Below are 23213 nucleotides of genomic sequence, written 5' to 3' on the forward strand. Positions count from 1 at the left end.
GTGAAAAGCAACCGTCACTATTGTATGTATTGACTGCATGTTGCATTTGTTCTTCATAATTACCTACTTTATTAAACAGTTCTACATACGTGACGTAAATAGAATTAACTGATTGCAAATACATTCAGACGTTTCTGTTAGTTATACTTTAATTGTAAAAATATTAATTCCATGTTCATATTAGAAACTGCTTGTTTTGCAGCTGTGCCTCTCTTACGCATCGTTCTTCACAGGCAGCATTCCCAGTCTGGTCAGGTCTCTGATTGAGCTGAGAACCACCTCTATGACCATCATTGTAATCCTCTCAGGCTTCTCTGGTGGGGGTACAGTGGTGCTCACTGGGGCAGCAGAAACGTTTTGGCGTTTGATAGATCCAGAGGCCACAAAGGCTGATTGCTGTGCTGCTGCTGCTGACTGAGGCTTGGGGGCTGTTTGGGCAGGTCTTGAGGCTGGCGTGGCAGCAGACAACTGTTGGTTGCTACATGGAGATCTGGAGGCCACTGAAGCAGTTTGCTGTGCAGCTGCGGACTGAGGCCTGGAGGCTGTTTGGACAGGTCTTGAGGCTGGCGTGACAGCAGAGAGCTGTTGGTTGCTACATGGAGATCTGGAGGCCACAGAGGCAGATTGCTGTGCTGCTGACTGAGGCTTGGGGGCTGTTTGGGCAGGTCTTGAGGCAGGCGTGACAGCAGAGAGCTGTTGGTTGCTACATGGAGATCTGGAGGCCACTGAAGCAGTTTGCTGTGCAGCTGCGGACTGAGGCCTGGAGGCTGTTTGGGCAGGTCTTGAGGCTGGCGTGGCAGCAGACGACTGTTGGTTGCTACATGGAGATCTGGAGGCCACAGAGGTAGATTGCTGTGCTGCTGCTGGCTTGGGGGCTGTTTGGGCAGGTCTTGAGGCTGGTGTAGTAGCAGGGGCCTGCTGGTTGCTACACAGAGATCTGGAGGCCACAGAGGCAGACTTCTGTGCTGCTGCTGACTGAGGCCTGGATGCTGTTTGGGCAGGTCTTGAGGCTGGTGTAGTAGCAGGGGCCTGTTGGTTGCTACTTGAAGGTTTGGAGGCCGACCCAGTAGCCTCTCGAGAAGCTGCTCCAGACGGAGACGTCAGTGCAGGTGCTGATACAAGTGAGGCTTTGCCTGGTAAACAGAACGGCTTGCTCCTTTTGCCAGGCTTCAAGTAATCTTTAAACTTGTTGTGGTAAGCTGTGTTGGCAGCCTGCATTGCCAAGTTGTGCGTGAGCAGGTAGACTGGTTTGGTGAAGCCTACCTTCCACAGCTTAGCGTCATTGGTCAGGTCATTTTTACAGGTGTGCATCAGGTGGTCCAGCATGATGATAGTGACGTGACCGGTGAGACGTGTTATCAGGAGCTTGTATTGGTCTAGGGTCCACTCCTCCATCTTCTTGGGGAGACACTGTTGTTCTCCCTGCCCTTTGTTTTCGGGCATGAGGAAAATGGAGGAGAAATCTTTGCTGATCTCGTCTTTGGTGATCAGCTCGATGAACATCACCTCCACCATGTCAAACACTTTTTTCAGCATCTCCTCAGCCAACTGCTGGTCAAAGGCCTTCACCTTCTCAACAATCTTGGGTGCAGAGGGGAGATGCTTCTGTACAATTTCTGATGTCTGCAGAAGAGACAAGTCATGATTGGATTGTGATAGTTGTTGGTATGTTTTCGTGAACAATCAATGGACCTATATTTTGTATCCACTATAGGGCATAGGGTAGGTGGGTAATAGCCTGAAAAATGACTATGAAAACCCTACCGTAGGTTCCATCATTATCTTCAGCCCTTTTCTAATCATCTCCCTCAGTGCAGTGTTCTTGAGTTCTCTTTCCTGCTCTTCATCTGTGTCCTCCTGTGCATAAGACATTCAAAGGATTACAAGTCACTAGTCTGCAATTTGGATAGACCTGCTAGAAACTATTAAAATTCTCCCATATGCCTCAGAAAATCTGACAGCTGTTTTAAAGGAGAATTCCGGTGTGATATTGACCTAAAGTGTGTTGAAACATGATACCGAGTGTGAACGTATGTCTCATAGCCCATCTCGGCTTGTCCCCTGCACTCCAAAATCTGGCGCTAGTAAGCCGATGCTACCAACAGCTTTTTCAATGGTGGTGCTTCGGCATCGGGCTAGCCATGCAAATAAATCACTGTTTTACACCATTTACGAGGCTCAATGTATCTCCACACTTCATTGGTAGACTTCCAAGGGCCCTGACATTTAAAACGAGACATTGAGAACTTTGAAAAAGCACTGGTAGTTTACTTACAAGACGATTTATACAGACAGTATCTTCATGAAGTTTAGCGTTTGCAGCCATCTTGAATTTAGTCACGATAAGTCGAGCGACGAGTTAGAATGAACAGGTATGATAAAGGATCAGATTCCAAAAATAATTCAGTGGAAATGCATGGATTCCAGTTGCTGCTACTGGAAGAAACTGGAATCCATGCATTTCCACGGAATTATTTTTGGAATCTGATTGGTACAGACACTCTTTATGATGTATCTCATCATTTGAGAAGGGGTGCCCAACATTTCTGGTTCATTTAGGTCATTTTTTAAGGGAAAATCCAAGATGGCCGCCTAAAACGACCCAAGGATAATAAAACATTACATAGTTGGGCATCATGGTTTATTCTGCTACCTTATTATTTTACATTTGATATATATAGAGATGGTTAACAAATATATTGTTGATGTGCCATCCTCATCTGAGAAGTTATTTATGTATGCATAACATAAATATTTTTAAAAACTTTTGGAAGAATCACTTAATCATTTTCAAAAGACAGTTTATTGCTAAAATGTCCACATGAGCAGAGATCAAGCCCTAAATAGGGACACAACTCATTGACCAAATGTTATGCCAGTGTTAGCGTTAGCATTAGCCAATGTAGAACCACTAGCTGGGTTCCAATTATCAAGCTAAATCTAGGCAAACAAAGGCATCCCTAGGCTAATTGTGTCCCCATGATCACCTGGGGTGCGTATTTGTGAATGTGTGGGGCTTCCTGGGGGGTACTGTACCATTATTTCAGGAATAACATTAGAAGCTACGAAATTTTGATTTGAACTACAGCATGGGTTCCCAAACTCCATCAATGTGGGCCTCCCCTCTGAAAACAATGACACCTCTGCACTACAATTCCAGCTGTTACTTGTCAACCAAAGGCCATCTTAGTGCCAAAAGTTAACCAAATCGAACTTAGCATGGGCAATAACAGAGGAGGAAATGTGGGGTGAGCATGCAATCAAACTGATGCTTCACTTTAGCCAGAACTGTCAGACCCACCTGCTATAAACTCACTCCTTCCTCTCTTTCATGAAAAAGCTGCCAGCTTTGCTCAGGGCTCGAAATTAACGATGTCCCGACGTCCCGGGGACCATAAAAAATGCTTCCGGGACACAATAGAATGATGTCTGGGACAACTCTGGGACAGTAGAAAAAATGGCAAAGCAAATTTCAAAATAGGTACTTTTTTCCTAAACTGTTCACATGGGAATCTAAACGTATCTTTCTCGTCTGGATAAAATGATACAACATTTGACCTGGCGTAACGGACAGCTGGCAAAAGAAGCGTCAGCCAGCTGATCTGTAAATAAGTGGTTTTGTAGCCTACACGCAGCCTTACAACACTGTTTAGGCTACTGCTCTTCAAATCATGGTAGGCTACAATGTTATTTTTGGTACAAATATAGTAAGATACCCAAATGGGCTGGGTGCTTGCGTTTCCTTAGGAATCCGCCATTTAATTGGTTAAATGAATATTAAGTGACGGCGGTAGGCCTAATGGGTCACTTTCCGATATAGAGGTTAACTTACCTAACTAGCAGGCAGATAAATGGCATTTGTTTTCATGACAGACGAGATGACAGTCCTCTCTGACTAAAACGCTGCGTGTTTTCTGTCAGTGACAGACAAACGTCACCAATATCATGCTGAGCTAAATAGCCTACTGCAACTGCGATTTGACAAAACGATAGTGTTGCAAGGTAGCCTATAACAATGATAACAGTTATTTAAGTTAGCATTTGACATTTCGCTGTGGCAGTTCTAAGGCTAGGGGTGTCCAAACTGCGGCCCGCCACGCACTTTAATCCGGCCCGCCGAGCATTTATTAGTTTATCATAGATCCGGCCCGCCACGCACTTTAATCTGGCCTGCCGAGCATTTAGGTTATCATAGACCGCTCGCTATGTTTTCCATCAATAGACGACGTTGTGGCTACTGCAAACTGCTTTACACTCTTCTTAGAGAATACAATATCAAAAAAATTACAATATCAAAACAGCTTGTTACATCGGGATAGTTGCAGCAGATCTAACTCCGCTTTGCTACTTTATTTAATTGGGAACGCATTTGAGTGTGCACAAGAGGGTGAGAGCACGGCAGGAGAGTAGCCTATCTGACAGCTTCGTGGTAATTTCCCACGCTAATTGTTTTCACTGAGATCTGTGGCCATGACATCACACCAAACTGACATTGAAATTAAAGACACGTGAAAATAGATTATTGACGTAATGTTTTACAACCCTGTCAGTCAAAACGATGGACAATGAGAACGTCTAGTGCAACCTCAAAAAAGAGCCAAAAGCGCAATCTCTGAAAATGAGTGTTGTGTGAAACAGCAGATGATTAATGTTAATAAAATGGTGTTTAATAAATTGTTCAGATCTGACATGGTGGACCAGAACGAGTTAATTAAGTGATGCAAGTTACTGATTATTATGCTGTTTATTATGTAGAATGGGAAAAAAACAAGAACTTGAATTTGGGACACTGGTGGTTAAGTCCGGGACAGTGCCAAGTAGAATTCGGGACAGCTTCGGGACACTGAGAAAAAAAGTTAATTTCGAGCCCTGGCTTTGCTATGGTCAGACATGGCATGAATGTTGTAAAACAATTGACAGAGCACCTAAATTCCGGCCATTGACCATTTGACCAACCATGTCATTTGACCAACCACTATATACATTTACAAAAATGGTTCAGTGGAGTGATCCAGAGATCCAGACTGTTATGGAGAGATGTTTGTGATGCTTGGTGGGTTACACATAGCTCTATGGGTGCTATGGAGCAGACTCCTTCTAAAGGGTGGGCAGCATGGAAACCATTTCCAGAAGTAAAGGATGCCTTCATTGCTATGACAGCAAATCCTTTTCAACTGCTTAGCCAGGAATCAAACATGTTTGCATGCTGGAGAAGTACATTTGTGTTCTTTACGATAAAAAAACTTGTGATCTCAGGAAGGACTTGTTTTCTCAAATATGTCTCTCAATGGAAAATATTCCTCCCACACAGGCTGCACTGATACAGCATTCAAATAGAGCAGTGTACCAAGCTAGCATTTGGTCCAAAGGTCTGCAGGCTACCCAGTCAGTGCCTTCTCCTGAAAAATATGGATGGACCAAATTAGATGATTTTTGGACACCTTTATGGACACTTTTACCAGAGGCAGCCAAAGTATGTAGAGAACCTCTTAAATGTGGCAGCAAAGGGGAGCCTCTCTGCTCTCGAAAGTGCCGATGCCAGGATGCTGAGTTGCCTTGCACAGTATTATGCCAATGTGCCAGAGCATGTGAACAGATGCAAATATGCAGTATGTAGAGTAGGACTAATGTAATCTATTGTGGTGTTTTACTGTGTCTTAAGAAGTTGTAGGGGACATGTGTGCTTAATTGTATGTTTTTTATGAGGTCTGTCTGAGGTGCTTGTCTGTGTTTATATCCTTGAGACAATAGGTGGATATAGCCATAGTGTAGCCGTATTGTCTGCTTAAAACAGAGACATATCTATGACACTTATACCTAATTTCATGATTTTAGGAGGTTGTTTAGGTGGCCTTTGAAATAGCTGCCAATTGTGTGGATAGGCAGTGCAGCCTTTTTTCAATTTCTTTAAAAATTCACTTCCCGTTTCAGATTTCTTGGAGTAATCTTCCAGGATAACGTAGGATCACCCAAGGGACATATATCAAATTTCAAGCTTTTAGGAGGTTGTTTAAGTGCCCTCTGAATCAGCTGTCAATTATATGGGTGGCCATTTTGAATTTCTACAAAATCTCACTTCCTGTTTGAGATATGTTTGATCACTAGCCTAGAAATCTAGACGCACCCTAGCGGCGGCAAATTAATTTGCTCAGCCTGTACGTCTAGTATCAAACCATAGGGATTTCTATTGGCTAACACCGTGGATGTTATTCAATCACAGCGCTCTATTTTGTTAGAGAGTCTTAAGGCGGGCTTAACAGGATAACGACAGTCCTGCGACGGTGAACAACAAGGAAGGTGGCTATGGCGAACGAAGAGCGGTTGTTTGAATCGGCGTTGGCGTCAACTTTGGAGAAGTTGGACTTGTGCTTTTCTTTGAAAGTTGAGCAACACAATGCACTTAAGTCATTCCTTTTGAAAAAGGATGTATTTGCCGTTTTGCCGACCGGATACGGATATGGTCGTAGCGCTGGCCTATTGCATGCCTAGGCAGTTTGAAAGACAATTCTCTGCCCGCCCCTTGGATTAAGCGAGGTGAATGGTTCGATGCCAGACTATACATTTCAATGATATAGGATGGCCCGCCAGGCTATTTGATCACCCCTTCTATGATGTCTTAGGGTCACCCAAGGAATATATAAGCTTTTAAGAGGTTGTTTAGGTAGTGTTTGAATCAGCTGCCAATTTTGTGGTGGGGAGTGCGCCATTTTTCAATTTCGTTAAAAACTCACTTCCTGTTTGAGATTTTTTTGGGCACCCCTTCTATGATGTCTTAGGATCACCCAAGGAACATGTATACCAAATGTGAAGCTTTTTAGAGGTTGTTTAGGTGGTCTTTGAATTAGCTGCCAATTTTGTGGCGGGGAGCGCAGCATTTTTCAATTTCTTTAAAAACACACTTCCTGTTTGAGATTTGTTTGGGCACCACTTCTAGGATGTATTAGGATCACCCAAGGAACATACATACCAAATTTCAAGATTTTAAGAGGTTGTTTAGGTGATGTTTGAATCAGCTGCCAATTTTGTGGCGGGGAGCACAGCATTTTTCAATTTCTTTACAAACTCACTTCCTGTTTGAGATATTTTTGGGCACCCCTTCTAGGATGTCCTAGGATCACCCAATGAACATACATACCAAATTTCAAGCTTTTTAGAGGTTGTTTAGGTAGTGTTTGAATCAGCTGCCAATTTTGTAGCGGGGAGTGCGGCATTTTTCAATTTCTTTAAAAACTCACTTCCTGTTTGAGATATTTTTGGGCACCCCTTCTAGGATGTCTTATGATCATCCAAGGAACATGTATACTAAATTTCAAGCTTTTAGGAGGTTGTTTAGGTAGTGTTTGAATCAGCTGCCAATTTTGTAGCGGGGAGTGTGGCATTTTTCAATTTCTTTAAAAACTCACTTCCTGTTTGAGATATTTTTGGGCACCCCTTCTAGGATGTCTTATGATCATCCAAGGAACATGTATACTAAATTTCAAGCTTTTAGGAGGTTGTGAAGGTGTGAAGGAATTTCTTCAAAATCTCACTTCCTGTTTGAGATATTTTTGGGCACCCCTTCTATGATGTCTTAGGATCACCCAAGGAACATATCTACCAAATTGCATGCTTCTATCCACCACGTAACGATTTTTCACATAATCTCCCCTACTAATACGTTCACACTCGGTATCATGTTTCAACACACTTTAGGTCAATATCACACATGAATTCTCCTTTAAGTTGTTAAAGGTCTTAGTCTAGGTTTATGAAGTTTCATTTATGACACACTTTTATTAAACATGTATAATGACCTACCTCTAATAACTGTGTAATAGCGGTTAATTGTTCATAAGATAGGCCTACATCAGGCATGGGGACAGTCGCGGAGGTTTTGCTGAGAGGGAGGGTAGCACAGTTGTAATAAGGACTTAACGAATAACGGTAACTTTAAATGATCGGATCCTGTTAAGTATTCGTACCTGGTGTTCCCTGTTGCCTCCGCAGTCTCCTCGGCTTGTGTCCTCTTTCCATGTTTTGTCTTTTTATAACATTAACAGATGGTTACCGTAAAAACAAGTTAAGCTAGTATGGCAGCTGCCTTAGCACTAATGATACGTGATAAACAATCACAACGCACGCTTCCGTTACCCTACACATTTCTCCAGTTTCAATGATACATAACACATATTAATCAGTAAAATGTCACAGAAGCAAACATTATCTCATAATTACCCTCTGTGGTTATCATGCGCTATACAAATAAAACTGACTTGACTTGACTTACCTTTCTTCCTCTTTTCGCCATTTTCTTCGTTACTAACTTCGTTGCTACGGATATGTCTAACTTCACATTCCACGCGCATAGAGCAGAATGCATTTCATCCAGTGTTGAAGACATAGACTGTATATTTGAAGATCAAGGAAATCAAATCTTTCTCAGCACTGTTGAATTGAATTGAGTGTTGATGTTTGCAATATTAGAATTAGATTATTAGACTATTACTATTATCAGATTACTATAATTAGCAATACAATTTGTTCATTAAACTTAATTTGCACAAACTTCCCAATTCTCTTATAAAAAAATAACTGCCTTTTTTATATATTTTTTTATTTGAAATGAATTCAAGTATGAATCAGCAGGTGAATTACAAGGAACACCCTTAAATAACATTTCTTTATTAGTCAGGGGAGAATGGATGGGACATGTCTCAATTTTATTTTATGAAATGTCAAAATCTTGTACTTTTACAGACTCTTTCCAACGTGTGTGAACATGTGTCTTTTGAGACGTGTGGAGGTGGAGAAGCACTTCTTGCACTCCCCACAGCTGTACGGCCGCTCGCCCGTGTGAGTCCGCAGGTGCATGGTGAGGTCCGAGGAGCAGCGGAACTTGCGCTCGCACAGCGTGCAGGGGTAAGGGCGCTCTCCCGTGTGTATGCGCCGGTGCAGGAGCAGCTCCCCAGACGTGAGGAAGGTCTTCCCACACTCAAGGCACGGGTGCGGCCTCTCTCCTGTGTGCATGAGGTTGTGACGCACCAGCGATGTGGATTTGGCGAACACCTTCCCACAGTGGGCGCAGGAGAAGGGCCTCTCCCCTGTGTGGGTGTTTAGGTGCTCGGCCTGTGCCCGCTTGGTCTTGAAGCTCTTGGGGCACTGCGGGCACGGGTAGGGCCTCTCGTCCGTGTGGCTGCGCCGGTGGCGCGACAGCTCGCCGTGCGTCAGGAAGCTCTTGCCACACGCGCCGCATGGGAATGGCCTCTCACCCGAGTGGACGCGCAGGTGCCGCGTCAGCCCCGCCAGCTGCGTGAAGCTCTTGTCGCAATACGAGCACGGGAAGGGCCGAGTGCCGTTGTGCGTGAGCTGGTGGCGGCTGAGAATCTGCGGCTGGGAGAAGGCCTTGCCGCACACTGGACAGGCGTACGGCCGCTCGCGGCTGTGGATCTGCTGGTGCTTCTTCAGCAGCCACCAGTGGGTGAAGCACTTGGCGCACTCCTCGCACGGGAACGGCCTCTCGCCCGTGTGCTTCATCTGGTGCCTCCGCAGGTCCGACGGTCGGCCGTAGGACTTCTCGCACTGCGCGCACTTGTACTGTCGCTTGACCACGTGCGTCTGCCGGTGCTGCAGCCTCTCCAGGATCGTGTCGAAACTCGCGCCGCACTTCTGGCATTTGTACTTGCCCCTGGCGTCGCCGACTTGCCCCGCCGTATCCAGCAGTTCGCCAGAGCTCATGCCACACGGCGTCCGCTCGTAGTGCAGCTTGAGCAGGCCGAACTGCGTGAAGCCCTTGGCGCACTGCGGGCACACGTATGGCCGCTCTCCGGTGTGAATGCGCTGATGCCGCGTCAAGTCCCAGGAGTTCTTGAAGCCCTTGCTGCACTCCTTGCAGATGTAGGGCCGCTCGCCGGTATGAATGCGCTGGTGGCGCGTCACATCCGACGAGCGCGTGAAGCTTTTGCCGCACTGGGGGCACGGGTGTACTCCCGAGGGAGCCACTTCTGTTACAGCGTGGATGGGAAACGGCTGGGGGAACTCGACCCGTTGGAAGGTCTTCCTTGATGAGGTCTCCTCAGCAGCTTTCTGCAGCTTGGTATACTCCTCGGGGTGACTTTTCTCAATGTGCTGAAGTAGGTAGGACTCCTGCATGTGAAAGAAGGGGCACTGCGAGCAGGCAAAGACCTGAGAAGACATCTCCACAGTGTGACCTTAAGAGATGTGAAGAAAAAGAGGAAATGAGTAGTGAGTAACTGAGAAGGATGATCCGCATAATTACAGACAACTCTTGATTTTACTTACATAGGTTTTAATTAGCAGAAACTCATTAAGCATTGCACATATTTGCATATAATATTAACTCTAAAGCATGCTCTAAAGTCAGATTTAAAAATATTTCCTTACATTCCCAAGGTGGCCTTCAATGTTATTCACCATGTTATTCCAGGTAGCGTAATACAGTGCATCGCCAACTCTTTAGCTGATACCAGCACTAGCACAACATGAACTAGGCATGTCTGTAGTACTAGTCCTGTAGTCTGAAGCTCTGGGGAATATAAAAACTTACTTGCAAACTCAATGTGTTAGGTTTACCTTGTGCCCCAACATTCTCAAGGCTTTGGTGATGCTGGAGGAGAGTTCTCAAGTCCTCTGGCTGAGCGAGAGACTCCACACATTCGTCCAACACAGAGGGGGCTGAGCTAAGCCAAGACACTGTCTGAAACAGCACAACAGGAACGCACACAAATCAATACCTTGCAGACCTTGCACAGGGACATAACTTAGGAAAACTCCTGTGAAATCTATTACCTGTCCAAGATCAGGCACCGGTAGCAGTTTTTCTAATCTGGAGAGGAACTCCCACACCAGAAGCTGCAAGTCTGTGTCGTATTTATTGCCGTATTCCACTGGAAACACCTCCTGCACAACAGGTAACAGTCAAATAAATTGTCTGATCAAACATACATAGTGAACACACTCACATTCTGACCAAAAGCTCTTTACAGCAGCTTAGCTCAAGTGGATAACACACTATGTGTATCCAAAGGTATTAATGGGCTATATTTAAAGATCCACCTTGTAGTGAGTATGCTTTACATTTATCATTACTTACATACTCACATACAATCAGACAATAATGCCCAAAAGATTTAAAAAAAGTGTTTTTGTTTTAGGCTCTAGAAATAGGCTCTTCCATGTATTAATAGGTTCATTCGATTTTATATTTGAAACAAAATAGGAAAAGGGTGGGTTAACTACCTGAAAGAAGTGATCCTTCTCAGCAGGGTCTTTCAGCAAGGTATGTACCAGCTCCAGGAAGATGGTCTCTTCTGCATCCACCTGAGCGTCTCCACTCTACAAAGTTGCACTCCAAACATCAGCACAAACCTTTGCACAAGTATTTATATGTCATGTAAGAGCTATCCTGTAAAAACACGTCATTAAAAACAAACTCACCCCTGTATGTCCCGGAGGTCTAATGCGATCTAACAGAGGCTGGATTGACTCTGAATTGGCAGCGGTATCACAACGGCACATTTCAAGGATCAACTGAGAGTATAGTGGACAAGAAGAAAAAAAGGTACATAGGCCTAATGTTAGTCGGTGACCATGAAAATTGTAAAATGTCTTATACGCTAAACTCTAACTAGTACAGCCTAAATAACACTGTAGTTCATTCAACTCACCCTGGTCCGTAGATTAAGTAGCAATTGGGCCCTCTGTTTGCAGGTGAGAAGATCAGGGACTGTCTCTGTCACCAAACTGACAAATTCCTCCAGTTTTCCATAATCCATGATGTCTCTCCTTTGTGCCACCTGCCACATGGCAGCTGAGACTAGCCGCAGTGGTGGGATCAGGAGACGCAGTGAAGACAGAGGGAGAAATATATCTGTAAATAGAAACACACAGGTCTCAATCCTCCACATATTATCTCAGTCCCTGTGAGATAAGATATTAGAGAACAGTTAAGAGTAACAGCTTTGGAGTTCAGTGAGCTTGACAGATGTCTTCAGACTCTTCACAATCCTCATATATTTTAACTAATAAAATCAAGAGTGAATTGTATCGTGTGCTGCTCCAAAACAACCCTAGAATAACATCTCATTTAATTACCCACTCTGACAACTTCAGGTCATCAGGTGTGTAACGTTGTGGGCTCAACGTTGCTCAAAATTTGTTTTGCAAGCTAACTAACTTGCAGCCTGTTGTTGTAAAGTTGTTTATTACCAGGTCTTCTACCAAAACATTGGGAGGACGATCTCACGTGTAATCAATCATGTCCAGTCAGCAAGAAGATGCAACACCTTAAGATGACCTTACATTACTTTGCGTTGAATAATGTGTCTCCCACCTTCCATGTATAATGTTGCATAATGCTAATGATAACCAATGATGATAACCAACCAACCTACGACACGCTAGCTGTGCTGTGCTGTGCTGTGTGCATGCAGTTTCTAATTACACCTACCTGCCGAATCTTCGATGCATGTTTCCATTACAGTGGAAAAATGAGCATTCATGTGCAATGACAGTGTCTTCTGTAGTTTTTTTGCACAGATTGGAAGGCGAGTCCTTTACAGTTTTTGCTATCTTGAAATTGATTTCCTGCGCATTCTGACCATTTCGTGATTTCTGGGGACGTTTCGAATGATGTCATGACGTAGTTTTCAATACATTAGAGGGACTTGTAGTCTTTAATGTTTCAGAATTCCTTGTAAGAGTTAAATAACAAGGTTGTCGCCGGTCGACATAAATTCATCTCAAATATCTTTTAAAATAAATATGTTTTACATAATTTCAGAACATTCCAGATGTCCGATAACAATACTTTACACGTTTGACTGATAGCGTTACGTTTTCTGAACTACTACTCCCAGGATTCACCTTGAAGGGCAACAATCCTTGGCAGTAGCAGTAACCAAGCGTACTTGAGCTAGTTAGGTTGAGTTGATGCGTTTATTCCAAGGATTTTGTTTTGTTTTTAGCCCCTTGCTATTGCCGACCCGCAATTATGGACCAGCAACTCTCATCTGAGAATGATGATTCAGGTGTTTGATTCTTCCTTTTCACTGTAATGCTTGTCTAGTGAGCCTGATTCTCAGCCGTAACTCATGAGACTGCTATCAAGCTGCTAGCTAACGCTGCATTGAATAGTGTTTTCAACAACAATTCCAAGTTATTTATTTCTTGTGCATTCTCAGTGGTTATTAAAAGTGCATGTCACAAGTCCGACACAATGCTTGTAGGACAAACTGTCAGTTCAAAACATAAACATGTGCAGGTAACGCAAACTTCCCATACTTGAAGCGGATCAATGCTGCGCAGATTGCTAGCATTGTTGTTGGGGTGTTGCCTGTCTATGGGTGTTGCTTGTTGTACAGTTAAAGATGAAGGCAGCTCCTTTTTCATTGTATTACTACACTTGCAGCACTGAAATTACACCCGATTTTGTGTGAAATAAGGAGAGCTGAATTAGTTAAGTATTGGGATTCTGCGCGACAGATCCTCAACGCGTGTAGTAGCCCTATCAATTATGACTATGAATGTGTCTGCAATGACAGGGTCATGATTAAGCTATTTTAAACTTTGTTGTGTACTGTAATGAAAACAGCACAGTTTTTCTTTATCTTTCTGTTTTTCTCTTCAAAGCTGTCTCCCTCCCTCTGTCCTCTCTACGGCTCCTGGTTCCACCATTGAGGCTGATGACTGCGTTCATGTGGCAAGTGGTGCAGCAGAAAAAAATCATGCACTATGACAAGCTTGATGAATTTGTTACTGTGGTAACAGAGTTGGCTCCAGAGCTGCTTGGTCACAGAGAAAAGATCCAACTTCTTCTGGGACTGCGTGCCAGGGTGAGCAAGTATTATTCTCCTCAGTGTGTCTATGTTTATGTGCTGTTTGATGTTGTCGGTCATTTTATGTTTGCATGTATTTGTATGCTTGTGTTTTAGCTTCTTTTAGAGTTATGTCGTAGCCCAGTAGATGGACCAACAGTCCAGCACTACTTGGACCGAATGAAAAGATGCTGCCTCCCTGCTGAACTGTCATTGGTATGTGGAGCGAATGTCTATTCCCTGTGAATAAGCACATGATATTGTGTATTGTATCTCGCAGCATGTTGTGTAGGCTTGGATGTTGATTGGCCTGTTAATGGGCCTTTACAGACCCCAGGTACAACATGCAGTACATTTGCGACAGCCACAATTGTGCATTGTTGTTGAACTTGGCATGCCGTGTAATGTGAAATAGGCTTGGTGGCTGATTGGCCACTGTGGGAAATCCCCCGCCTATAGCACAAGGAATATAACACCTTTCCTGTGGTTCTCTAAAATATTGTTTAGTAGCTGTAACGTTATAGTGTGCTAACCTCGACAACCCAACAGTATTCTAACAGTATTCTATTCTAAAGGATTTCATCCCATTTCAATAGTACAACATTGTATGGTGGGCAATTTTGATATTGTGGTGGGCCGCCACAAATTAATCAATGTATGGGAAACACTGTTCTAATAATAACTATATATGTATGATCTGAAATTCCGCTTTTGTCTTAGGTGAAAGATTCAGACATCGAGGCATCTATGGCAAATTTTGAGAACCTCATTTATGCCTTATTGAAAGATCCTGTTGAGAAAGCATATTTCTTCCAGGTTAGATTATTTAAATTTTAGTTATTAATTAATGTTTGCAGAAAAAGTTGGATATAGAATGTATTTTTAAGAATTTTAAAGTGATCTCCATATTAGGAGGTATATCCAGTGGAATATGGACCCAGATATGACACTGCAGTTAAGGAACTGATGCGGGAATTACTTTCAAGACTTGAGCAATTGATGTCTTTACCAGACATGGAACAGGTACATGGCATTGTAATATATTCATTGTTGTTTCATAATTGTTGTTGCTTCATAATTGAAACATAAGTGGATCTAGATCTACTGAATGTATTGTGGATGGAATGAAAACATATTTTTCCTTTACAGGTCGTGTCCTGGCTCACTGCTGTTCCTGCTTTTTTTGAGAAATGTGTGCAGCTTGGGACAAAGGACTTGAAGTTCCTGCTGCAGCACTGTCCAAGTCGCAAACATTTGAACCCTGGTTAGTTGATGATGCACACCACTGCACCTTCACATGTCTTAGTGTAACAGAGGTCGTAATTCGTCCGCCGCTCACGGCCCTCGAACCCGCCACCTCAACACACACCGACATGGGTGTCGAACGCTCTAACCACTTAAGGTTAGGGGTGTGAGGATTTACACGGGCAACTAGCATGCTAGCTCAGTTCGCCTCCGTTACACTAGCATGGCTTTAATGACTTATAATTCACTTTCCCCCTTTTTTCTCTGGTTTCTCAGCTCCGTCCACTTCGTCCAAGGGGGACAGCATCCTGAGTTCTCTGGCCACCCCTCCCCCTTCCATCAAGGTTGTGGTGGCCACAGAGCCTGTGACCTATCACATCGCTTCAGACTCGACCTGCGTGGGCATCCTGAGCACCGGCTCTCTGACGGATGTCGTGACCGAGACCATCATCGTCACCGAGTACTCTGAGGTGGAGCTCAGGACGACCGAGGAGGGCGACGCTGTGACCATGGAAGAGGACCCGGCCAATGTCGTTCCGCTGGTCAACGAGGAGATCGAGGTGAAGATGCAGAGCGATGGTCCAGTGGAGGCGAGGACTGTGCTTGTGGAGCCGGACCATGTGAGCGAGGAGATGGTGACTGTGCTGGAAGAGTCATCGCATTTAGCTGAGTCAGTGAATAGCCAAGTCAAGGATAACGTTGTGACTGTTTCAAACGATGCAGCGCATTCACAATCGGTGGATGGTAGCAAAGTAGTGGACTCCCTGCAGAATGTGTCCGTACAGTGGGAATCCATTCCAGGTGCAGTGGTCCTTGAAGGGTCCGTTCCTACACAGAGCATAGGCACTTGTAGCGTGATGGATATCGATATCAAAGACAATGCACCTTGCAGTGAAGGAACTAGTGATCTTGCTGTGGAGAATGTGGCAACCTCAAGCAAGGATGGGGAGGAGAACAACGAAGGCAACATCCCCCTTATCAAATGCAGTCAGCAAGATGGCAAAACAGCACCTACAGTGAAACATTCACCCGAAAGTGAAACTCTCCCATCACTGAAGGAGTCTGGTGTGGTCGAGGAACTCTCGGCAGACTTCTCAACTCCTGAGGTCCCCGAAGTTCCTCAAGCGGTCACTCCACGTCGCGGCCCTGGGAGGCCGAGGAAGAGCGAGCAGAAGAAGACTGCGGTCAGCACTCCGAGACGAAGGGGTAGACCGCCCGTTTTAAAGAAGGAAGAGGATGGCATTGCAGTGGTCGCCCCTCAGTCCTCTGAGGAAGAGTAAGAGTTGGGAGTGGAGGGCCTGTGTTTGGAAAACATGTCTGTATTGGTCTTTTCATCTGTATCTGATGCTCATTTATATTCTTTTAGGAGCGGCAAAGAAGTCTTGAATGCGCCTTCAGAGTCTGACAGAAGAGAAGACAGGAGAGGTGTGGAACATGGTCATGTGATATATTCATAATGTCTAAGCTCACAGGCTAGAATACTTAGGTTACATATAATATGAATATAACACATGGTCATGTGTTATATTCATAAATGTCTAATGTCTAAGCTCACAGACTGGAATACTCAGATTACATATCTCGTATTGCCTACAGGTGTATTGGACATACATGTGACCACAGACTGTAAAATGATCCAGATGTTGTATTCCTATTTATAGTAATTGTGCTTATGTTAACACTGACTGCTGAGAGTAGTTTTTCTCTGTCCTGAGGATCTATTTATATCATATATATGATGATGTAAAGGTTATCTGCCCTTTCTGGGGTTTCACTGTTGTTAATGCTTAATGAAACTTTTGTATCTTTTTCTACAAAGGGGAGGGGCAGCTACAGGACAACAATCAGAATTCTCATCCGGACCAGCTGAGCAAGGCCACGGAGTCCAAACAGAATGGCGCAGATGTTCCCAAGCCCTTTGCTGGCCCTTACCGAACGCGAAGGTCCTCATCCTCCTCCACCTCCTCCTCAGTCGTATCCTCGAAGGACCCAGTGGTCAAAAGCCCTCGCTACCGCTACACGTGCGACACCTGCGGCAAGACCTTCACCCGCTCGTCGGACGTGCGCCGACACCAGCTGATCCACACGGGCGAGCGGCCCTTCCGCTGCTCCCACTGCGAGAAGACCTTCCAGCACGCCTGGGACCTCACCAAGCACCAGCGCAAGACGCACGGCGAGTGCATCTTCCGCTGCCAGGCGTGCGCCACCGACTTCCCCAACCTGCGCTCGCTGGCGGCCCACCACAAGAAGAGCCACGAGGGGCCCATGCCGCACACGTGCTCCATCTGCGGCGAGAGCTTCGCGTCGGCGCCGCCGCTCGTCGAGCACCGCAAGACGCACGGCGACAAGCTCCAGTACAAGTGTCCGCAGTGCGGCGAGGGCTTCGACACGCTCCTGGAGCGCTCCAAGCACCGGCAGAGCCACGTGGGCAAGCGGCAGTTCAAGTGCCCGCAGTGCGACAAGACGTACACGCGGCGGGCCGACGTCAAGCGGCACCAGCTCACGCACACGGGCGAGCGGCCGCACCAGTGTGCCCAGTGCGGCCGCTGCTTCGGCCTCAACTCGGCGCTCAAGAAGCACCAGGCGGTCCACACTGGCGAGAGGCCGCACAAGTGCGAGCACTGCCCCAAGCGCTTCACGCTGCTGTCCATCCTGGAGCGCCACCAGCGCATGCACACGGGGGAGCGTCCTTTCCTCTGCTCTCAGTGCGGCAAGCGCTTCCTGTCGCTTGGCGAGCTCTCCAAGCACTACAAGTCCCACACGGACGAGCGGCCGTTCCCGTGTACGCTGTGCAGCAAGCGGCTGAAGTCCAAGCGGGCGCTCCGGGAGCACATGCTGGCGCACAGCGGCGAGCGGCCGTACCCGTGCTCGTACTGCGGCAAGCGCTTCACCAAGCCGTTCGCGCTGACCCGACACCACCTCATGCACACGGGCGAGAGGCCCTTCGCGTGCTCGCACTGCGACAAGACCTTCCTGACGGCGGCCGAGGTGGCGCTGCACGAGCGTGTGCACACGGGCGAGCGTCCGTACGCCTGCACCGAGTGCCCCGTGAAGTTCCGCAGCTCGTCTGAGCTGGCGCGCCACAAACGGAGCCACACCGGAGAGCGGCCGCACGCCTGCACCATCTGCTCCAGAGTGTTCACCAGCGTCACCAAATTGAACAAACACACACTGACACATGCGAGGGACAAAGCCATTACGTGTGTGAGCTTGCCTGACAATGCAGAGGGACTGCATCAGACCGCCAGCATAGTGGGAGAGCACAGGGTTGTCCTAACCTTAACAACAACCCAGAATACAGTTGATATATGACAGTGCCATCACTGTATGTGAATATTCTTTTTTCTATTTAGCACTGCGCACACTGTACTGATGTGAAATGTTTTTGTTAAAATGCTGCTGTAAAAGTTGTTATATTTTTGCAGAATAGGTATTGATGCATTCAGAGAGGGCTCTAACAAGGTTTCTTATGTACCTCAAAACTCATAATAATGAACTGTTATTTTATATTTTCTGTGGACCTAAACAAACAAATAATAGAATTGCATAAAGTAAAAGCATTAGAAATTATAATGAAAAGCATTATTCTAAAAAATTACTTCTGTAAAGCTTGTGAAGCAGGTGCAGTGTGAAGTTGGATGAATAAATAATTAAATTATGAAATATGTGAATATATAGAGACACTAGCCCTTTATTAACATCAACAAGATACAATACACACACTGAACTATCCTTGAGTCCATTTTAATTTTTAAGACAACACCATAAGTAGAACCCCCCCCCCCCCCCCCCCCTTCTAATTCCACCATGACCGAATGATCGAATGGACTTCTGAATGGTACCTATGGCAACTAAATTCTGAGTATTTCTACCACTTTCACATCTGGAAAGGCAATAAAGCTACACAAAGCACTGCAAATGATTAGGCGAGCAGAGATCAGCCAAAGGTCAGTCATCACAGTAATTGGTAATTATTATGCAAATAATTGAAAGGAAATTTGAATTTCACGGCTATTTCTTGATGAAATAGTCCAAAATGCCTTTCTCGTGTTATTATCACCAAAAGAAACACGGAATTTTAGGCTAATAAACAAACAGCCCGTCTTGATCATCTCGGCAGGAGAAAATATGTTAATTTATGTTATTAACCTTGTGGCAACTTCAAAATCTATTTTAATTAAGCAAAGGTTAATTTGCTGCAAAGCAATAATTGCCTTTTTGTGTTGAAAACTCATCCACGTGCTTTGCTAGAACCAACTTCGGTTGCATAATAATACAAAAGAGAATTTAAAGCAATAGGCATGTGGTCGTCCTTCGCTACATGCTATAGGCGCGCCACAGCTGTTGAGGACTGTCTGAGGAAGGTGTGTTAGCAGAGTACACAAAGTACACACCACGTAAACGGCCTATTCTGTTATACTGTGCTATCCGTTCAGACCGACATGTGCCCTGTGCTGTTCTCTCTGGAACCTGTGCCGCCTGCCCGTCTGGTCGTAGCTCCCCCAACCCCAGCTGCACGGCCTTATCAGGCTGGTGGCCAGGTAAAGTCAGGTGAGTAGGCCTATTAGCCCTCAGCAGACACTTTAATTGTTTGTGTCACACACAATTTGTTGATTGTTTTACGATTAATTTGGAGTGTTGTGTTCAGATATCACATTTTAGTCTGCTAACTTGATAACAACATTAACATGGGTTCGTGTATTGGGTTAAATTCAGAACCTGATGGTTATTGAAAAACTGCACTATTACAGAACAGCTCACATTTACCAATTAATATAATTTGACCGCACTCTTCTGTTTTAAATCTTTGTATTCCTGACTGTTAACTGTAGTTAGCTGATAGGCCTACTTCCATTAAGCCTGTCAGTGAATACCTCAGCCTGCCTTCACTGTAATAGTAAACCGCTATGCGCACCCTTGTGTTTGTGCACGGTAGGACCATGTCCAAAGGCGGGCACCTGTCAGAGGCCCACGGGCCAGGAGAGGAGAGAGCAGCTGAGGTCCTGTGGCCAGACCCAAGATCTGCCCAGCAGCTCCTCCATCCCCGCTGAGGAGTTCAAACACCTGCTCCAGTCTCTCATGCCCTCTCTCTCCCCAGACCAGTACAACACTCTTATGGCTAAGGTAAGCAAGTAGCCCCAGGGACATGGGGCTCAAAATGGAAGGCTGATAAATGATTTAAGCCAGGATTTTTGGCTTTCATTTGGCAATAGGCTACCTGAGTTGCTTTATTTTGGTTGCAAGACATGTGACTGTCTTGTGAGCCCATATTCCTCTCACATTACCCAGTTTATTCTTTGATGAATGTGTCAGTTCTGGTTTGCTAATGTCTTTATGACATTAGCGGTGTGAGAAAATTCACAGTGAAAGAAATTAATTTGGTGACATTTGCTGAGGATGACACTAGAGAGCAGTAGAGGGTAGCTTCCTAAAAGAGGTTGGCCTCACACTCAGAGTCAAATTGAATTCTCAAATTGAATCGGTGACTATGTATTTGTAATGTCCTGTCAATGTCAAAGTTGTTGAAATTTGCCAATGAAGGGATGCTAAAATTGTGTAATTTCTGGTTCTTGCATTAGACTTTATTTGTCTCATTGCAAACTTGTGCGTCACTGCCACATTCACCTTCCAGGTATGCGGATTTGAGTTTCTGCTGCAATACACGTGTTCATTTCACACATTGCTACACATTGGTGGTGGTTAGTGATGTTACCCTTTCACTGTGAAATGCTTTGGGTGTCTTGAATATATAAATGGAAGTTGTTGTTGTTGTGTGTGTGTGTGCTTCTGTGTATGCGTCTGCCTATGAGTTAAGGGATGGTGGGGGTGGGGACAGTCTCTCTGTCTGCCCATCTGTTTGTCTGTCAATCTGTCTGTCACACAGGAGACTACACTGTAATGCAGTGTCTTCACACCCAACGCACATTCATCCTTCAACAGTTCTGCATCACATACTTCTCTCTCTCTTTCTCTCTGTCTCTCTCTCTCTCTCTCTCTTTCTCTCTCTCTCAGCTCCCATCTCTGAGCAGAGTGTATTACATTGTACCTGTGATGTCAAAGACTTGTCATTTTGTACCATGTCTAAAGTATTATGCTGTCCGTAGCCTGCCTAATAAAGTGTGAGTGAGTATATTGCATGTATCTGAGTTCTATATCCTACAGCTGCTCTTGCGGACTGTGTGGTTGTAATTGTCTGGCAGTATCCCTTTGTTCCGTCTGGCTGGCTAGGGATGACAGTTTGACTGGCTGTCGTCTCCTCACCACACAGATTTCCTTCTTCTCCCCCTCCCACGGTAGCAGTAGCATCCCACCATTTTAGCTTCGCCTGCGCCTCCATTTAGGGACACTCGGAAGTTGCTGGAAGTTTACTTTGAGGGACTCTGTCGGCGGGGAGAGAAGCAGCCGTTATTCATGTGACGTTTTGATGTGGCTTATTCACGCCGCTTCGTTCCGCCGGAGGGGAGGCGATGCAACCAGCTATTTCTTTTTTATTATTTTTTTATGTTTTGTTTTGTTTTTCATATTTCTCTGCTCTTCCAATGTAGACAGTGAGAGAGCGGGTGTGAATTCTCTCTCTGTCTCTCTCTCTCTCTCTCTCTCTCTCTCTCTCTCTCTCTCTCTCTCTCTCTCTCTCTTCTCTTTTTCTCTCTCTAGCATGCACACCTTTACTTTTTTTTAAGTTATCAATTATTTAACAGAGAGACGGCTATTTTACATGTAAAAGAACACTTACTCAAATAATGGTGGCGAGAGAGTCTTGGAGCTGACAGAAAGCGAGGCGGAGAGGAGGAGGAGGAGGAGGAGGAGGGGGGGTAGAGATGTGTATCGCTCGCTCTGGCAGCATCAGGTTCTAATATTGCTGTTAATGTCCTGCATTGTCAGCGGGGCTAGATCATTACATGGGCAAGAGGATGGTACCAGTGCCAGTTTAGCACTCTGATGAAGCGCACACACACACACACACACACACACACACACACACACACAGTCTGAAGGGCCCTGGATGTTTGGGGCTAATGGCGAGGCAGACGCGCTGAGCAGAGCCGGTGAGAGTTAATATGCTCTCTAGGGGATGGTCGATGACTGCATGACAGGATGTAGGCCACTCCAAAGGAGACAGAGATTTGACTGTGAAACACTAAAGTAGACACATGTGTGTGTGTGTGTGTGTGTTTGCATGTATGTGAGAGTGTGTATGTGTCTGTGTGGTCCTGTGTGTGTGTGTGTGTGTGTTTGCATGTACGTGAGAGTGTGCATGTGTCTGTGTGGTCCTGTGTGTGTGTGTGTGTGTATGTATGTGTGTGTGTATGTGTCCATGTGATCTATGTGTGTGTGTGTGTTTCTGTGTTTGTGTGTGCACACCTGTTTCAAATGGCCACCTGGTTTACTTACAGCAGCTCACTGTGGGGTCAGGCGCACCTGCTTTCCCCGGGGTAACTGGGAGCATCAACAACAGCCCTTTCCCCGGCGACGCGCGCGCCAAATTAAAACCTGAAGCGAGACTCAGGGAGAGAGCAGGGAGCCGTGCCAGGGAGCTGCGGCACCACCTCGCAGCTTCTCCATATGTCTGCTGTTTTCCCCCCTCCTCTCACACACCTTGAGATAGAGGCCTCCATATGTGTGGCCCACTCACGCGGCGAGTTATCATCCTCATCGTCATAGTAACCGGCATCATTATCGCCCCTGCCATCGCGGTTGTTAAGCTAGTTGTCAGCAGAATGGTGGCAGCCTTTGCTGTTGTGTTTTTTTTTTCCCCATCACAGTTGCTTTCATCATGATCTGTAAACCCTTCATCAGTGGAACCCATCATCATCATCATCATCACTAGCATGATCATAAGGGGTTGTCATGACTGTCTCCTCTTAAAAAGCAGCTAAGATGTGTCTGCGTAAACACACACTCAAACACATTGTCATTGCTTGACCGAGCACGGGTCCTGTTCTGTGTTTGCAGGTTATGCGGAGGGAAGGCCAAGTGAGTATGAACTGTCAGGACTTCACCAGGGGCCGTCCCAGCGACTGTCCACTGCAGAGCCAGAAAGGGGCAGCGTGGTCCAGGTGTGTGTGTCCTGTCAACCTCACATCACACCATCGCAATACAATACAATACAATACAATATGGACCCCACTGTGGAATTGTTAATACAGCGCAGTGTGC

General features: G+C 45.5%; 4 protein-coding genes across 10 annotated transcripts in view; 2 read left to right on the plus strand and 2 right to left on the minus strand.

Moving 5' to 3' along the window:
• Window positions 1-127: 127 nt before the first annotated feature.
• LOC121697109 lies at window positions 128-8332 on the minus strand. Its single transcript, XM_042078424.1, has 5 exons — window positions 8267-8332; window positions 7962-8020; window positions 7798-7876; window positions 1765-1857; window positions 128-1623 (listed from the first exon to the last, which is right to left on the minus strand). Exons 1-5 carry the CDS (start codon window positions 8285-8287, stop codon window positions 214-216), a joined length of 1662 nt encoding a protein of 553 aa, XP_041934358.1. The 5' UTR covers window positions 8288-8332; the 3' UTR covers window positions 128-213.
• Window positions 8333-8680: 348 nt separating this feature from the next.
• On the minus strand, window positions 8681-12606 carry LOC121697106 (zinc finger protein 2 homolog). 3 transcript variants are annotated; one of them, XM_042078418.1, is made up of 7 exons: window positions 12446-12606; window positions 11664-11866; window positions 11434-11526; window positions 11236-11331; window positions 10786-10896; window positions 10570-10693; window positions 8681-10187 (listed from the first exon to the last, which is right to left on the minus strand). In XM_042078418.1, the coding sequence occupies exons 1-7, from the start codon at window positions 12495-12497 to the stop codon at window positions 8731-8733; spliced, it is 2136 nt and encodes a 711-aa protein (XP_041934352.1). In that variant the 5' UTR covers window positions 12498-12606; the 3' UTR covers window positions 8681-8730. The 3 variants fall into 3 exon arrangements, with proteins under 3 accessions (XP_041934352.1, XP_041934353.1, XP_041934355.1); XM_042078419.1 differs by lacking the exon at window positions 12446-12606 and adding an exon at window positions 12205-12321; XM_042078421.1 differs by lacking the exon at window positions 12446-12606 and adding an exon at window positions 12095-12171.
• Window positions 12607-12874: 268 nt separating this feature from the next.
• Window positions 12875-18727, plus strand: LOC121697099 (zinc finger and SCAN domain-containing protein 2-like). Its single transcript, XM_042078402.1, has 9 exons — window positions 12875-13025; window positions 13627-13829; window positions 13929-14027; window positions 14532-14627; window positions 14724-14834; window positions 14961-15075; window positions 15333-16332; window positions 16423-16481; window positions 16876-18727. Exons 1-9 carry the CDS (start codon window positions 12989-12991, stop codon window positions 18366-18368), a joined length of 3213 nt encoding a protein of 1070 aa, XP_041934336.1. The 5' UTR covers window positions 12875-12988; the 3' UTR covers window positions 18369-18727.
• A 180-nt stretch (window positions 18728-18907) lies between these two features.
• Window positions 18908-23213, plus strand: part of LOC121697096 (EF-hand calcium-binding domain-containing protein 6-like) — a 34145-nt gene continuing 29839 nt past the window's right edge. For all 5 annotated transcript variants that reach the window (XM_042078391.1, XM_042078394.1, XM_042078393.1 and 2 more), the window contains exons 1-4: window positions 18908-19003; window positions 19493-19607; window positions 19993-20180; window positions 23010-23113. In XM_042078391.1, the coding sequence (XP_041934325.1) occupies window positions 19499-19607; window positions 19993-20180; window positions 23010-23113 (401 nt within the window). In that variant the 5' untranslated portion in view covers window positions 18908-19003; window positions 19493-19498. The remainder of the gene's footprint in view (window positions 19004-19492; window positions 19608-19992; window positions 20181-23009; window positions 23114-23213) is intronic.

The sequence above is a fragment of the Alosa sapidissima genome, chromosome 22 (assembly GCF_018492685.1).
Source record: "Alosa sapidissima isolate fAloSap1 chromosome 22, fAloSap1.pri, whole genome shotgun sequence".
NCBI classification, from domain to species: Eukaryota; Metazoa; Chordata; class Actinopteri; order Clupeiformes; family Clupeidae; genus Alosa; species Alosa sapidissima.

Coding starts and splice junctions, on each gene's coding strand:
- LOC121697109 (XM_042078424.1), bottom strand. CDS start 8,287: ATGGCGAAAAGAGGAAGAAAG. Junction 8,021..8,266: donor TGGCGAAAAGAGGAAGAAAG/GTAAGTCAAGTC, acceptor TGTTATAAAAAG/ACAAAACATGGAAAGAGGAC. Junction 1,624..1,764: donor AGATAATGATGGAACCTACG/GTAGGGTTTTCA, acceptor TCTCTTCTGCAG/ACATCAGAAATTGTACAGAA.
- LOC121697106 (XM_042078418.1), bottom strand. CDS start 12,497: ATGAATGCTCATTTTTCCACTGTAATGGAAACATGCATCGAAGATTCG. Junction 11,867..12,445: donor ATGCATCGAAGATTCGGCAG/GTAGGTGTAATT, acceptor TTCTATTTACAG/ATATATTTCTCCCTCTGTCT. Junction 10,188..10,569: donor TGAGAATGTTGGGGCACAAG/GTAAACCTAACA, acceptor ACATCTCTTAAG/GTCACACTGTGGAGATGTCT.
- LOC121697099 (XM_042078402.1), top strand. CDS start 12,989: ATGGACCAGCAACTCTCATCTGAGAATGATGATTCAG. Junction 13,830..13,928: donor TTCTGGGACTGCGTGCCAGG/GTGAGCAAGTAT, acceptor CTTGTGTTTTAG/CTTCTTTTAGAGTTATGTCG. Junction 16,482..16,875: donor CAGAAGAGAAGACAGGAGAG/GTGTGGAACATG, acceptor TTTTCTACAAAG/GGGAGGGGCAGCTACAGGAC.